The following is a 15,939-nucleotide window of genomic DNA, read 5'->3' as shown; positions in this document are numbered from 1 at the left end:
GGGCACACCGCCCCAATACAGCACTGTGACTGGAAGCCAAGGACCCGAGGCTGACATGCAGCAGGTGGCAGATCAGTATGGTGTGTCCCACTTACCATGTTATTGCGGTTTGGTCCCGGCCTCTCTCCATCTAACCGGGTTGGCATTTTCAAGCCACCATATTTCTTCCAATATGTCCAACAAGATGCGCAGAGGCGACACTGCATGTTAGGGGGACCCCAAGAATACCACTGGTAAGACTGTGTGGCTACGGACAACAAAGTTGGAAATAGATGGATTCTTAAGCAGGACCAACGGTGCAGAGAGCATCCCACAGTGTCCCCACCGCCACCACAGCCACCCCAACCCCTGGCTCAGGACCAAAGGAGGCCAACCTCATACTCCTGAGAAACTCTTCCAAACTACCCCTCCCCCCGCCGCCGCCACCACCACTGCAGCCCCACTATGGTGAGTCATTCCAGGTTTGGGCACAGGGGCCTTCAGGGGCCACACAGTAGCATCCATTCCCGTGGCCCCTGCTGCCCAGGGTGGGTGCCAGCCGGGACAGCACTTACTGTAACAGCTCTCGCAGGCCCGACCGGCCCCGGGGCTCTGGCCTGGTGTCCCTGTGCCATTCACTACAGTGGCCTTGACACTGTTGGCGCTGATCTGGTTTGGGTTGGGCTTGTTACTGATGGAGGAGAGGGATCAGTCACAGGTGCCCTGGGGTGTCTGCATCCCCACAGACATCCCTGTCCCTCTGTCCACTGTTTCAGCTGCCATAGCCCAAAATGCTTAGCACTAAACCCAGATTAACTCCTGGGCCAAAAAAGCTTAAATCCTGATCCCTCCTCCCCAGTGGAGCAAGCTCATGAGAAGGGTGGCAGAGGTTCTTCAGTTCAACTCCGGAGGCTGCCAAACCTGGAGTCCTATACCCATCGCCCACCCTTACCCGCCCCAGGAACATGAAATAGGACTTACTAGTTGGGAATATAAACCTGCTTTAACTTGCTCTCAGCTTCAGCTGCTTTCAAACGTTTCTTTAAACAAAACAGAGGGTGAAGGAGGTCACCAGGCTGGCCAGGGAAGCTGGGAGGCCACAGGGAGGGGTCACTATTCTTTCTCCATCACTGGCATCCTTAGGGAAAACTTGCATGGCCCTCCCTGGCCAGCCTAGGCCCAGGAAGTGGGGTACCAGGCTGGCTAAGGGTGAGGAATGTCCCTTCCTCCAGTCTCTGAGTCCTCTAGTGACCCTAGCTCCTTCCTCTTTGCTCTAGGGCTTAAGGGGAAGTCGTTGGGAAAGTATGAACAAATGTAATGTGGCTATATGGGGATTGGAGAGGACAGACAGCGTGGTACGAGAGTGAACAGCACATACCTGCTGGACGTATCTGTCGGTGGTCTTCCACATGTAGTAATACTCAATGATGCTGGTGAGCGACTTCCATGGGAGCTGCGGGGACAAGGCAACACGATGGGTGGCAGAACAGGGCTGCTGCCCACACAGGCGAAGGAGAAGAGCGGCAGAGGCAGTGCTGGGTATCACGTCAGGTCTCCCACTAACGGCACCCCGCCCCCAGCGTTCATTAAAAACAGCCAGGCCACAGCAAGGCCACAGCAAGTATCTGGTTGACCTTGCTCTTCCCTTGAAAATCCAAGCTAAAACGATTACGATTATGCCTGGAAGGAGATGACCATAACTTGGTTCTGTTCTTACCAAGAATCAGAGATGTATGGACAAGATCAGCTGAAGTCCCTCAACCATGGACTTCTCAGCTTCCAGAACCAGAGAGGGGTGAATTTGCTGGAATCACCCATTCTCAGGGGCTTAAATGAGAGGCCCCTGCACTGCCCACATTCTTAACGCCTTGGCTGGAACGCCAAACCTCCCGCTTCTCTGGGTTACTGAGCTCCAGGGCGACTTTTCCATGTTCTTTGTCCCTCCCGTTATGTGTTGCATTCCAGTGTCAAGCACCTAAGGTTTCTCTCTTTCAGCACACAGCTACAAGTCCCTAACCCTGTACCTCCTTCCAGTGCTCCCTGGGCCACCAGCTACATCACTCAAGTTTCGTCTTCTCCCCGGAGTTAGTTTGGTCTTTTGGCAGTGGCAGGGATCAGAACCAGGGTCTCCTACATACAAGGGATGCATTCTCTCACTGAGCTACACACCAAGGCTGGCAACTTCAGTCTTTAAAGGCTAGTGTGCTGGTTAAATGTCACCTGCAAACATTGTCTCTTTAGATCTTTGAGCTTTATCTACAAACAATTTCCTGTGAGCAGACTCATAGAGTGGCATGAGAGAGGTGAGTCTGCCTGTGTTGTGTAGAGCCCTGTTTCTGTGCCTGGTTCACTCGATCCTCTCGCCCAGTCAGCCCAGAGTCTGACAGACTCAGTTTACCTGCTGAAACGTGTCTAGAAGCACAGAGAGACTCTCCAGGGCCGCCCGCTCAGTTCTCATCGCTGTCTTCCTACCCAAGTCTTCCAAGTGCTACTTTTCATCTAAGAGGCTCTGCTCACGTCATTTAGTTGCAATTTTTTAAATCCGGTTACATGCCAGGCCGTTGAGCAGAGACTGTGGGTGCTGTGGCCCAGTGAGTGACCAGCACCCGAGTCCCCCAGGCCCACCCCTTCAGGCCTCCAGCCTACATCAGCACTCTGTATGCTCCCAGCTCTGCCACCCTGGTTCTGGTTTGCTAATGAGCTGACTTGTTTGTTTGTAGCAGTTTCCCAGGCTGGATCCTCCTGCCTCAGCCTTCTCAGTGCTAGGATTACAGGCATGTTTCACCATGCTCAGTCAGTCTTGCTATTTTCATAGCGCTCCAGTATCCATTGGAGTCCATTTAGTGTCCATATAGTCCGCTTACTACATCCTGGATCCCAGAAACCCCACCTTCTCAAGGCTGTTATGAAGGTGGCCCAGCTACCTCACCTCATACAGATATGCACTCCAGAGTGCCTGTAGGCTTTTAGTCAAGTTTAACACTATTCAGTCTTTTGGGAAGTTTTTTTGGGGTGTGGGGTATGAGTGGGGGGACCTCTGAGAACTCAGCTCTCCCACACTAAACACCCTGAAGACTTGCTAGAACTGCACACAGGAGTGAGGTTCAGCTTCAGAACAAAAACAGAACAAAAACAAGTTTGGGCAGCTGTTAAGTCTTGAGGATGCTTCCAAGGGAACCTCCTCCACAGCAGTATCCTAGCTCCAGTGAACTGCTGTGCCTGCCCAACGTTCACGTTCACTGCTAGCCATATCATCCCTGGACTGAGAGGGCAGAGCCTGGCCATAGAGAGCCTGATAGCCACTCCCCCAACCTGCTTAAGCACTTACAAAATCTTGTTGAATGTCGGTGAAATCTTTCCCATATTTTTCCAGAGCTTCCTCAAAAAGGTTGGCTTCTGATGCCGACCACTCCTCCATCTCATCCCGGCAGAGCACTGGCCCACCCTGGGGCACGAGGGCCGAGATGGCCTTGGAGATGTCGTAGATGTTCTTGTGCAGCGTGTCCATAGCATGGAACTGCAAGACAGCAGGGTTCCCCTGGGACCAGGCTATCCCCAGGCTCTAAGGAGTGTCTTCCTGCACCCAAGATGTGACCCCACCACCACCACCCCCACCCCTTCAGGTCTCAAGGTGACAATCTAGTAGCTGCCAAGCCCCTCCCGGGGGAGGGGGAACCCTCCCTAACTCCCTTAGCATGTTAGATAAATCTAAGGTACACCAGGAAAGGCTGGAGTCCTGAGTCCTTAGTTACCTTGCTAGGACCCCTGTGTCTAGGTGGGTGCTGGACCCCAGAAGAAAGCAGGAGAGGTGGCAAGTGGCCCACTCACCAGGGTGATGTCTCGGGAGGCCGCTGCGGCACTCATGTGCAGGCTAGGCTGCCGCACGGAGCTGCTGCAATCCAGGGCCCGTGCAAAGGTACCCACAGAGCTGGGGAGAAGGAGACCCCACTGACCACCAGAGTTGACCTGGAGGGACAGGCTCCACCAGGCCAGTCAGTGATGGCCAGGACCCAGGTGCTACACCCACCAAAGGGTCTCTGGGGCTCAGCTAGCTGTAGATGCACGTGGTGACATGAGTCCCCAGGTGTGAAAGAATCAGAGGACAAGCAACATACAAAACATGACTCAATGCTGGTTGAGAGAATTCTTTGTCTATCCATGTGTGTCTGCTGGAGGTCACTGCATCGGGAGCTGCCTCGGACCTGGGACACTAAGCCTCACTGTCTGTAGCAAATGTAGACAGGCCCCTCCTAGGCCATGCTGGGATTTGCTGAGCCACAACTGCTCTGGGGGCTCAGCACTGATTGTGGGGCCCTATCTTCTTCTTTCAAGCAGCCGCTAGCCTCCCACTCAGCCAGCCAGGAGCTCTTTAGCTAGGTCCTAGCCTAGCCCTGGAAGAAGCCCTGCCCGTGGTGGAGACAGCCCTTAGGGCACACAGTGAGAAGATGCCCAGGAGCACTTGTCACAGGACTCCAGGGACATCTGCAGCCTTAGAAGGCTACATTCATACTCAGGAAGAGGTCTGAGCAAGAAACAGGGATAAGACCATGGACCCCCATGTTGGATGTACAAATTAAGGCTCCATGTCTCCAAGACCCACCACACTGCTCCAGGCAACATCCTGCTGGCCTCTGCTTACTGAACTTACCGGGCCACCACCAGAAACTGGTCAATCTGCTTATCCACAAGCGGATTGTGGGCTTCCCACACCTTAGTCTCCAGTTTTGACTGATCGCGGCCGTCCTCCTCACCTACAGGGAACAAATGTGGCTCAGGTTGAACAGCAAAGGCTGTGGAGAACAGTCCAGCGTAACCAAGTCTGCCCAGGGTCCCAGGGCGCCACTTCTCCCCAGGTGATACGAGATGCTGGCTTGGAGAGGAGGCTGGCACATACACACACCCCTTGGGGTTGGAGTGACCTGAGGGGTTGGGTAGGGGTCAGGTACTCTGCTCTTGGATTTCTATTATTCTCGGAGTTAGGGAACAATTCCTGATGAAATAACTGTATACTCATAAAAGACATACAGCAGGACCAAGAGTTCCAAGGAGAATTTTGTCACAAGCCGAGCCAGGCCAGGCCTGACTCTAGGGAAATGCCCCAGGAGATATCCCATAGTCGTCCATTGTCTGAGTCTCCAGCCAAGGGCTACATTCATAATTGAGTGAAGGTATCAAGCTTCCAGTTTGCATCAGATCCCATCAATCCCCTTTGGCCCTTGGCATCAATGCTCCATGTGGCCATGAACAGCCTCCACGTGAGTTCCTGACGACTACTGGGCTCCTAGTCAGGACACTGAGCAACAGAAGGACTGGACGTCTGTCTCCAGGAAGAGTTACTATCTATGGGTCCTAAATACAGGACAGAGCAAGGCAAGGGAGGTCTTATGACCAGCTAGTCACAGAGGATGAGGGTCCCACCCCTGCACAGGACCCGGCAGGAGCCATGGGAGCAATGGAACCATCAGGTTCTCCAGTGCTCTTGGGCTACAGCTGGAGTCTATAAACTCCAGCCTATGCAGGCCCAGGACAGTGGCATTACCCCCAATGTTGTGAGTGGGTTTCAGTCTTGATGTGAACTGTGCTTAATCGGGTGTGTGTGTGTGTGTGTCACAGGGTACAACCCTTGACATTCTAAGGTCCCAAAACCAAGTTGCTGTTCATAGCAAATGATCTGCAACTGCCTGGAACAGAGAGCAAAGAATGCCTGTGCAACCCAACCAGCATCACTCACTTTGAAATTTCCAATACAGTGAATGAAGGCAAGCATTCCATGTCATATCATTCAAAACACACACACAGGGTGGAGACGTGGCTCAGCCGTCAAGAGCATACATTGCTCTTCCGAAGGTCTTAAGTTCCAATTTCCAGTACTCCTGTCTACCAGAGCTCACAAACATTAGTATCTCCAGCTCTAAGAGATGCAACACTTCTGGTCTTGTCCAGACAGGAGGTGTGTATATATATACACACACACACACATTCTAAAAGCTTAATCTTTTTTTTTTTTTTTTCTGTGTAGCCCTGGCTGTCCTGGAACTCACTCTGTAAACCAGGCTGGCCTCGAACTCATAAATCTGCCTGCCTCTGCCTCCCAAGTGCTGGGATTGATTAAAGGCATGCGCCACAACTGCCTGGCTAAAAGCTTAATTTTTAAGACAGATACCATGGGGAAGCCGCTGACCTTTGTGTCAAAAGGCTGCAGAGACTAGGAAGGAAGAGGACACTGTGGTAGCTGGAGACTCCCCTGAGGCCCTGCTTTTTTTCAAGGCAGGCCCCACAGACAAAGCATAGCTTTCTTGGGGGTTCTCCTAGCACTAAGCCAATGAGCCCACACATGCCTGGGACACCTGCAGCAGCTTGATTCTGAGAAACAGAGGCTGAAAGCAAGGTCCTCTGACCTTTGAGACCTCTCCCACCTCTCTGGTCCCTGTGTAAGTTCATGTGACTGTGACAGCCTTGGCTGGCCTCTGATACTTCCCTCTGACACTTCCCTTTAGCCAGGCTGAGAAAGCGGATACCGTGGCTTCAGAGTTAGGAGGCTGGACACAGTTCAGGCCTGTCTATAGAGCTTGAAGGCTGGGGCTATTTGGGGAAGAAGTTCAACAGGCAGCAGCTGGCTGGCTCTGGCTATGAGGTTGTGCATGGGCATCTGGAGGCCCAGGTGTTAGAGACAGGGTAACGAGGCTCAAGCACGAACACAAGTCAGAAAAGACCAGCCTCCCATACACAGCTCAGAGGGAAGCGCCTACTCCGACAGCCAGGCCCCACCCAGCTGCCACCCACGTGGGCTTAGCACCTCATTCTGAGGTCCAACAAACACCAGAAAATCAAACAGAAACCACAAGGCAAAGGGAAGGGCATGGAAAACGCAGGAAACAAGTGCTGCGTCGGGCCAGCCACCCTGAAGGCAGCACACTGTCCTAGCATATGACAAGCTGTAGCTGAGGCCCCCAAAACAACCAAACAGCAATTGCCTCAGAGACATGGTGCACGGAAGTGGTGCTCTCTGAGCCTCCGGTCCCAGCTAAGCCAACAGTTCCAGGAACTCGGAGCCTGACTGGGTCAGAGCCTGAGTGCTTTCTTAGGAGACAAAGCATCTCGAGCCCATCAGAACATTTTGCCAGGGATGCTGAGGGGAGATGTGGAAGGGGCCTGCAAGCCTTGGATGCCAGGTCTGAGCCAGCTCATGTCAATCTGCTCTGCACTTCCCACCAGACCTGACAACCTGAGTTTGATCTCTGCTGCCACCTAGGATAGACTCAATTCTTGTAGGGCATTCCTGACTAAACCCCTACATATATGAATGAATGAATGAATGAATGAATGAATGACATTTTAACCCCCCTAACGGGGAGGGGCTGGTGAGATGACTCAGTATGCTAAGGTGCTTGCTGCTAAGCCTGACAACCTGAGTTCAGTCTCCAGAACCCACGTGCGAGGACACAACCGACTCTACAAATTGTCCTCTGACCTCCAAAGTACACTAAGGACTTGAAGGACAAATTGGATTCCTGAGTCTCACATTGGGGAATGAAAAACCAGACTCTATACACACACACACACACACACACACACACACACACACCACACAAACACACACCATGAATGTAGAATTATGAGCCAGGTATGATGGCTTGCCAAAGAGGAAGGCAAGTTCAAAGTCAGTTTGAGTTATATAAATAAATGAGATCCTGTCTCAAAAACCATGGGATGGAGCTGGGGAAATGGCTCAGTGGTTATAACAGCACTGACTGCTTTCCCAGGAAACCTGGGTTCACTCACCTCCTAGCCCCTCAGGGAGGCTTACAACCTTCTCTAACACTAATGCCTTCTGACTTCCATAGACACTGCATACAGTGGTGCCCTGACATACATGCAGGCAAAAGAATAAAATAAGTAAGGAACAAGGGTGGGAATGTGGCACGTGGCAGAATACTTTCCTAGCAGAAACAGTATAAAATCAAACTCATAATGAGCTGCCAAAGGGAAATCTGAGGTCAAGGAGCCACAGGGCTCAACAGGCGGCTCTAGGGTTTGAGCCTTGCGGCTGGATGCCAGTGTCCACTAGGACGGAGGCTCGGAGGAGCTGAAGCCTACGTAAAAGCTACAAGTACTACCTCCAGCCTCCTCCATGCTGCTGGCCCAGCCTGAACCTCACCTTCTTTCAGCAAGTCAGTGATGTCAGCCTGGTACCGGTTTCCTACACGAATTTCCCCTTTATCAGCCAGGAGGGTCTTCTGCTGTGGGTCGTAGACTAGAGAGTAGAAGAAGAAATCCTGAAAAATAGCACATACAAGACAGAGGTGTCAGACAAGTCTTCTCTTCTAGCTGCATCCGACAAGCAGTCCAGTTCTGAGGGTGAGGGATGTGGCCCTGCCTGTCCAGGACCCAGGGCAGAAGCCCCTGCAGCAACAGAAGTGAAGTAAGGACTGGGTGAGCCCTCATCAAACTGCTAGAGGGTACTTGCCTGTTAAGGGGCTCTCAAGGCTGCTGTGTACAGCCCCCTCACAAAAGCCACTGTCTTTCTGTCACTGCAACCTTTTGAAACTCAGCTAATGAAGGCCAGGCACAGTGGCACACTCCCTTAACCTCAGCAGTTGAGAATCAGAAACAAGCAGAGTTCTGTGAGGCCAGCCTGGTCTACAGAGTGCCTTCCAAGACAGCCAGGACTACATGAGAACCTGTCTCAAACATCACCACTACCCCTGGGGGTTGGGGAAAGGAGCGGGGAAATCAACTTATGAGCGCAAAAAAAAACAAACAAACAAACAAAAAAAACAAAACGGTATCTAGGAGTAAATTCTCCATGCTGAAGGCAGGCAAGCACATGAAGAGGCACCAAGCACAGCGCTACAGACCATACCAGGCTGCATCCTCATGGCTGATTCTGATGCTCTGTGCCTGGCCAGCAGGCTGACACTCATACGACACAGCCTTTCTTAATCTTTCCTGTGTCAGGATTTAAGCCCAGCCTCGCTCCATACAATCAGCATGGCATTAGTTCTGAGTAGTGGTCTTCTGGGCCCAAGGTCACCCTCCTCCCTCCCGTCACCACCTGGGCCCTCGGTGGCCCCTGTTCCTGGGCCTATTGCCCGGCTCATCCACAGCTCTTTGGCAGCTGGCCCCTCACCTTCACATTCCACCCCACGACTTACAACTCCCCCTTTTCCAGCTTCCATTCTTCCCGCTACCACTCTGAACACCAGTAACACCTCTTGGCCACTGCATGGAGGTGTTAGCCAACGACTGCTGCCTCTCTAGGGGTCCGGTCCACTCAGTGGACAGTGGTGCTAACTCAGGCCTGTCACTGCGGAGGAGAGTCTGGGGAGCATGGTCATGCTAGGCCTCCCTTCTCCTGGCTACGGTCTGAGACGTGGATGGTCTTCTCTCTCAGTGGGTCCCTGCCTGGAGAGCTGAGGTGCACATCTCACGGCGGCTCAGATTCCCAGCCCTGAAGGGGCTCATGGGCATAGCTGAACCACCACACCCAGCTCTTCCCGGGCTCTGCATGGCCGCAGTGGGGCTAAGCCGAGAACATGGGCTGGGTCCCCACCGTGGCTTCTCAGTGAGCTCTGCATCTGGACAAGATCCCCGTGTAAGGGGTGTAAGCTGAGCGTAGGACGGATTCCTCCATCCTGGCCACGCAGTGAGTGAGGCCTGGCTAGGCCAACCCGAGCTACCTGTACACAGAACCTCAGTGTGTGTGTGTGAGAGACAGACAGACAGTGCATGCATGCTTCTTACTTGACTTAGCATTCCTTTCAACTGCCACATCCTCACATCCTCACATCCTCCAGGAGACTGACACGCCAGCTAGCCATCTGGCCTCAGAAGCCTGACCTTCCCAGCAGTGGTATCCTACAACATCTTAAGGGACCTTGCTTCCTCTGAGGCACTAGTTTCTTGGGGGTGACATCTAATACGTAACACCTAACTATGTCCAAAGTTACCCTACATAAGAACTACCTGCCCCAACTGCAGCAGTGCCGACCAAGGTCTGTAGCCACAGAGGTCACTTTAGACTGAGGACAGAGATGGCCTGGGTAAGTTTCTGTTTCCCATGTGAGACCCACAAGCACCCAGGTAGGGGACAAGGTAATTCTTGTTCCTGGAGTCCTGTTAGTGAGGCAAAAGTGCTCACCAGCTCTAATCATTTTACTCCCCAGAGCGGGGACCTGTCACCTTGAAAGAATGCCTTGGTGACAGGGTACAGTGGGTAAGGAAGAAGATGCAGTGTAAGGAAAAGGGTAGACGTCATGTCCAGGCCAGAAGACGGGAGGGAAGCTCTTACCTCACGCTCCAGGTAGGACTTGAGTGACTCCGTCTCATTGAGCAGGGTAACACTGCACTTGCCCCTGGAAGAGAGAGTGGGTAGGTGGAGGAGGAGCAGGCAGTCAGGCGCCAGGTGGGGCTGCGAGAACTACCTGATGTGGGTGGCAGGCAGAGACTCCAACTGCCGAGACAGGAACAGTTCTCGATGCCGCAGCTGATGCTTAAGTTTCTCAGGCAGGTCCACCATCTCTGGGTTTTCTACCTCCTCCTCCACTTCCCCTAGAGGACAAAGAGGCCCTGTCAGTCATCTCTGAAGATGGCACCTGGCAGCCCCAGCTCCCAAGTTAGCTCTCCCTCGTGCGGGGCACCAAGCCCAGCAGGGTCACTTCCCTGCCTAGCACATCTCCTGCCCATTCCAAGGTGGCCCAGGAGCTCTGGGCAGGCCCCCACAGGTGCCCTGGAACCCTGCATTGTAGGGCTCAACATCAGGATGGGAAGATGAAGACAGTGCTCAGACTGCCTCAGAAGCAGCAGGCAGAGAGGCAGGAAAACATGGGTACACTACGTGTTCAGGACAGAAGGGATCATCCGCCAGCCTGAGGCCAGAGGGTCCACACAAAACACAGCAGATCTGCACCAGCAGGACCACCTCTTGAAGCCTGAGCCATAACCAAGGCCTGGCTACAGGCTAAACAGGGAGTTTCAGCCCTCAGCCGACCGGCAGGCAGGGGACACAGGGATGGGCATGCAGGCAGCCCATCCAGGATGCATCCTGGGTGCATCGCCCGCCCCAGCCCAGGGACACAGACGCGAGGACGCCCTCCTTGCAGAGGTCGGCTCTTACCTTCCTCGCCGGTGTCCGCCCCCGGTCCGGCTCTATAGCAGACTGACAGGGCTACATAACAGACAGACAGCGCCCAGATAGCAGGTTAGGGCCAGTGCTAGCGCTTGTTCCCTGCCCAGGGCCCGGACCGAGGAGACATGGAGGCCACAGGCCTCCCAGTGGAGGACAAATACCACCCAGCCAAAGACTACCTATGTCCCTAACTGCTCCAGTATTCAGGCTGCCCACCCACCTGCAACCCATCCCTCTTCCAAGTACTACCTGAGACCCCTGTGTGTAGCTTCTGTCTGCCCCTGCCAGACTGCTCACACACACTGCAGCAACCATGAGCTAGCTCCTCCCTAAAAGTCTAGTACAGGAGTCCAGGCCTCCAGACATGGGCAAGAGAACAGCAGCAGGCCAGCAGGGAGGATGCTGACTCCTGGGAGACGTGCAGGGTCACTGCCCAATAGCCCCTCAGCACTATGGTCACTGCCCACTACCCCGAGCCAACAAAATACTCCTTTAGCCTCATCTAGATCCCCAAATTGTGGAGTATGGAATAGTGTGCACTATGAAGGCCTAGCAGGGTGATAGCCCTGGTGACACCCACAGCTCCAATAAGCCTGACAGATATAGCTGCTCTCTGCTGCCCCCTTGTGTTGACTGCAGGGTATTCTGGTACTTTGGGAAGGGATATCTCTAGCCTCGGGCATCTTAATGGAGGCAGGGATGTGGGTTTGTTTTCAGGATTACTGGGTTCCAGAAGCCTGGGGCATCTCTACTAAGCCATTTTCCTCCTAAACAGGAGGCAGGCAGGTCTGTCCAGAACAGCTCCTGCCCAGCAGCCAGGAGCTGATGCACATACATCATCTAGAGCCTAAGATCATAATTACAAGAGGCCCAGCCAACAACCACTCACAGAGGTCAGCTTTTGGGTATGTCCACTCTGTAGTACACATCTAGGGGACTTAGCTATGACCCCACTGATAAATGGACCTGTGGACTGTATCAATGTCAGATCCCCAGGTGCAGTTCCCCCACCAACCCTGACACAGGCATTGAGTGGTCCCAGGATACCCTCTTCTAGGCCTGCAGCAGGACCAGACCGTATCATTGCTATATGCACAGCCCCTAGCTCCAGCTCTCCCTACAGACCTTTCAAACGGCCAATCCTGAAGGCAGATGGGACAGCCCCAACCTCCACTCCCAACCCAGAGCCCATCTCAGGCCACCTTTAGTCACACTCTGCTAAGCTCTACCCTTGCTCTGGAGGTACTGAGTAGAGGCCAGGCCACAGTTCACTCTGTGAAGGGGCCCCTGATCTACATGCACCGCAGGCTACAGTGTCAGACGTCCCATCTGAGAGCAGGGCTTCGGTTGGACACCCTGGCAAGTCACCAACTGGGAACCAAAAGGCAGGGCCCTCTCAGAGTCTCTAGCTTCCATGTCATGGACCCCTACTGTGCAGTCAGCTGTGTGTGCCTTGGATATAAGAAGCTGTATGTAACCATGAGGCAGCATCAGGAAATGGGGCACTCACTAATCATAAGGTAGGCCAAGAGGAGTCAGCCTGCAAACCTTGCCACCCTTGACTGCCTGCCTTATTGGCTTAATGAGGCTCTCAGGAGGCCTGGCCAGAGAAGCCCTGAGCAGTTTTCCTAGGAGCACAGTGTAAGGCCCTGGTCTGGGAGGGTCCACTCTGAGGTAACTACCCGGGATTGCCTGAGTCCTCCACAGACACAGCAGCACCTCCAGGGCATCCAAACAGCAGCAAGAAGGTTTAAGAACCATGCACGGGCTCTTAGAGCAGACCACTGCCCTTCCAGCAGACTCCCCCCTCCACTGTAGTGGACACAAGATGGCCCCAGCATTACTAGAGACTTGGGGCCCACACCTATAGGGCTACAATTAGGTCATTATGTCAAACATTCACGGGGCAGGAGCATCGAGCACATGCAACTAGAGGCCAGAGTATGAGCTTTGAGGTCAGAGGTCAAGGAGCCCAACTTTGTATCCAAAAGCAGTCCTAAACACGGGACCTGGTCTAAGCTAGGAGCTGCATTTTCATTTTAGAAATGAAATGAAAGGCTCGAAATGCTGTGTTAGTGCGAGTCCCCCGGGGCTGCCTATAGGATGACAGGGACTTCACCAAATGTCAGCCCTGCTCTAAAGTCGGCTCTGATCCTTCTCACCCCTCCCTAACCCAGTCCCAGAGCTGAGGAGGACAGCCAGTTCTGGACACCTGCCTCTCAAGCACTCCTGCTTAGGGTAGGTTTCTAGAGTCCCCATTTGACCGGCTGCCACCACAAAGAGATGCTGGCTTCTACAACCCTACCCCCACCCGTTAGGAATGAGGACAATCAGCATGCGCGTGTCTGCTTGTGTGCGTGCGCTCATGTGTGCGTGCGCTCATGTGTGTGTGTGTGCGTGTATGCTATTTGACTGGATCTTGAGCCCTTCACCAAGCTACAAAGTGTCAGAGACGGCTCTCACTGAATTCTTGATGGAAAGTTACTCTGCTCCTCACCTGCTGAGACAGCACCCACAGTGACCACAGCCTCACAGTTCTCAGGCTCAGGAGAACCCCAGGTGAGCAGATGCCCATGGCACAGGGAACGTCCCCCAGGCCGAGCAGGCAGGGCTCAGCAGTTGTCCCTCATTCACAAAGCCCTGCTCCAGGTACCAGGTACCCAGGCATACAAAACACCGCAGGTCTAAGGGGGTCTGTGTCCGTGAGCGATCAGACCCTAAGCAGGAGCACCAGGCAAGTGTCCAGTAGGCAAAGTGCCCTTGGACCACGCTTATCAGGCTCGGGCTTGCGTTACCCGAGTAAGGAGAAAGGTCTTTATTTCTGAAAACACTGAGGGCCCAGCAGACATCTCCAGTAACATGAAAACCATCTGTCTCGAGGGTCAGGCAGTGACCACAGCCTCTTCTCTGAGCCAGCACCTTCCTTACCCTCTGCCCAATGGTCTCAAGCCAAGAGCCAGGTACACCAGCTTCCCGGGCTCACCGTAACTATGAGCATAGACACTGGCAAGTAGCACGAACAGGGATGTTGCACGCTAGCCCATGGGTAAACAAGACCCGAGAGGGAACCGCACATAGCTATGAAGGTTCATCAGCAGAGTCAGCTACACACAGGGAAAGCAAGCCAGCAGAATAGAATGGCCTGTGAAGCCAGGACTCGAGAGCAGGCACTCAAGGGGACAGGCATTATCATCCCAGGAGAAAGGCTGAGACTCACTTGCATGCTTGTCCGCCAGCGCGATGAGGCTGCTGGAAATGTCCCGCCTTCTGTAGAAACACACCACTTTGGCCTCCACATTCCCGTTGGCTGTCTGTAACAGCAAGAGAGTTATCTCATCAATGCAAGCTCCCAAGAGGGGCTTCGAGATAGGACCTGCACCCCCAACCAGGACCCCAGGAACATTTAAAAGAAAATGACAGATCTCCAATGCCAGAGCCTAGGTGTAGGGCCCCAAGGAGTGAGCCCCATACCTGCCACATTCAAAGCCAGTAAGTGTGAGCCAAAGGGAATACACACCAGACCACCACCCAGTAACCTTCGCCCACAAGGTTCTACATTGCCTGCCAGGGCCCCACCAAGACAGTGGCCCTAAAGCAGTAGAGGCCCTGCTTGCTTTACCAGAAATCCTAAGGACAGCCCTGACACAGACTGCAACTTCTCTCCTTCCCTTCTACCCCAGGGTCCAACACTCCCCTCCCCTCCACAGGGCAGCCAGCAGTGGAGACCCACAGCACCAACAGGAACTACCAAGTTGAGACCTCAACTGTGTGTCTCAACCTGAACTCCTGTGACAAACTGCATGCTGGCACTAGCAGAGAATATTAAACAACTTGTCAGGATTCACATTAATGATAAATAACGCAAGGCATACCTATAATCCCAGTGAGATTTGAGAGGCAGGAGCAGACAGATCTCTGTGTATAAGACCATCCTGGTCTATATAGTGAATTCCAGCAATTCAGGACTACACCATGAAACCCTGTCTAAAAACTAATAATAATAAAATAATAATGTTGCAATTATGTAAGGTTATAACCCTGACTGGCTTTCCCACCTTGAGTGGGGGACGCATAAATTAAGTCCTACACGAGGTGTCTTGTCGTCCTTTCTATCTACCCTATTCTGTTCACTCACTCACACACTGGCACAGTCTGTGGACACCCAGAGCCTCATCCAACAGAGACGCTATCCTTCCTGTGCTCAGACCATCCTTCTACGGCTGCTGGGACCTCCCTGGGTGGCCCCTGTGTCTGTGAGGTGTCACTATGGTGAAGCGTCATACCGTCTGAAGCGTCAGTACTCATTCACAGTAAGTCGTGAAAAAAAAGCCCCTTGGGTGCAGCCTTCCCCAGGCAGGCTCTAACAGAACTGTGGCTAGAACTCACTGCACACAGCCCAGTACGTTTCCTCAACACAGTATTTCAATGTTCTTCCACATTTATACTCTTGTCTTTATTTCTCTTCCTGTTGCTGTGGCTAAGTTAGTTGACAGAAGTAACCTAAGGGAGAAAAGGACTTAGTCTGGCTCGTAGTTCCATGTTACAGTCTGCAGTGGCAGGGAAGTCCCACAGTACTAGAAGCTTAAAACAGCTAGTCACACGGTCAGGAAGCAGAGTGGAGCTCGAGCTACAGCTCAGCTCTCCTTTCTCCATTTACACAGTTCAGGATCCCAGCAAGGGAATGGGGGCGCCAGCAGTGGGCGGGTCTTCTCACTTTAACATAATCAAGGTAAGCCCCTACAGGTGTGCCCAGAGGGCAGCCTTGCAAGTGATTCTACAGGGACACTACTGCTCACCACCCCTCTTTCTCTCTGAATGACAATGGTCAGTCG

General features: G+C 53.2%; 1 protein-coding gene across 10 annotated transcripts in view; it reads right to left on the bottom strand.

Moving 5' to 3' along the window:
* Window positions 1-15,939, bottom strand: part of Mta1 (metastasis associated 1) — a 38,232-nt gene that overhangs the window by 5,423 nt on the left and 16,870 nt on the right. For 5 of the 10 annotated variants that reach the window (XM_029484472.2, XM_029484473.2, XM_029484474.2 and 2 more), the window contains exons 3-14: window positions 14,325-14,418; window positions 11,096-11,146; window positions 10,404-10,530; window positions 10,271-10,334; window positions 8,138-8,255; window positions 4,628-4,730; window positions 3,808-3,907; window positions 3,308-3,496; window positions 1,358-1,432; window positions 961-1,019; window positions 555-670; window positions 96-247 (exon numbers count right to left, since the gene is read on the bottom strand). In XM_029484472.2, the coding sequence (XP_029340332.1) occupies window positions 96-247; window positions 555-670; window positions 961-1,019; window positions 1,358-1,432; window positions 3,308-3,496; window positions 3,808-3,907; window positions 4,628-4,730; window positions 8,138-8,255; window positions 10,271-10,334; window positions 10,404-10,530; window positions 11,096-11,146; window positions 14,325-14,418 (1,248 nt within the window). The remainder of the gene's footprint in view (window positions 1-95; window positions 248-554; window positions 671-960; window positions 1,020-1,357; window positions 1,433-3,307; window positions 3,497-3,807; window positions 3,908-4,627; window positions 4,731-8,137; window positions 8,256-10,270; window positions 10,335-10,403; window positions 10,531-11,095; window positions 11,147-14,324; window positions 14,419-15,939) is intronic. The other 5 variants (XM_029484475.2, XM_029484476.2, XM_021178718.2 and 2 more) reach the window with 2 other exon arrangements.

This window comes from Mus caroli, unplaced genomic scaffold (assembly GCF_978045245.1).
Source record: "Mus caroli unplaced genomic scaffold, Mus_caroli_1 scaffold_14, whole genome shotgun sequence".
Classification (NCBI taxonomy): domain Eukaryota; kingdom Metazoa; phylum Chordata; class Mammalia; order Rodentia; family Muridae; genus Mus; species Mus caroli.
This window is presented reverse-complemented; position numbering and strand designations above follow the sequence as displayed.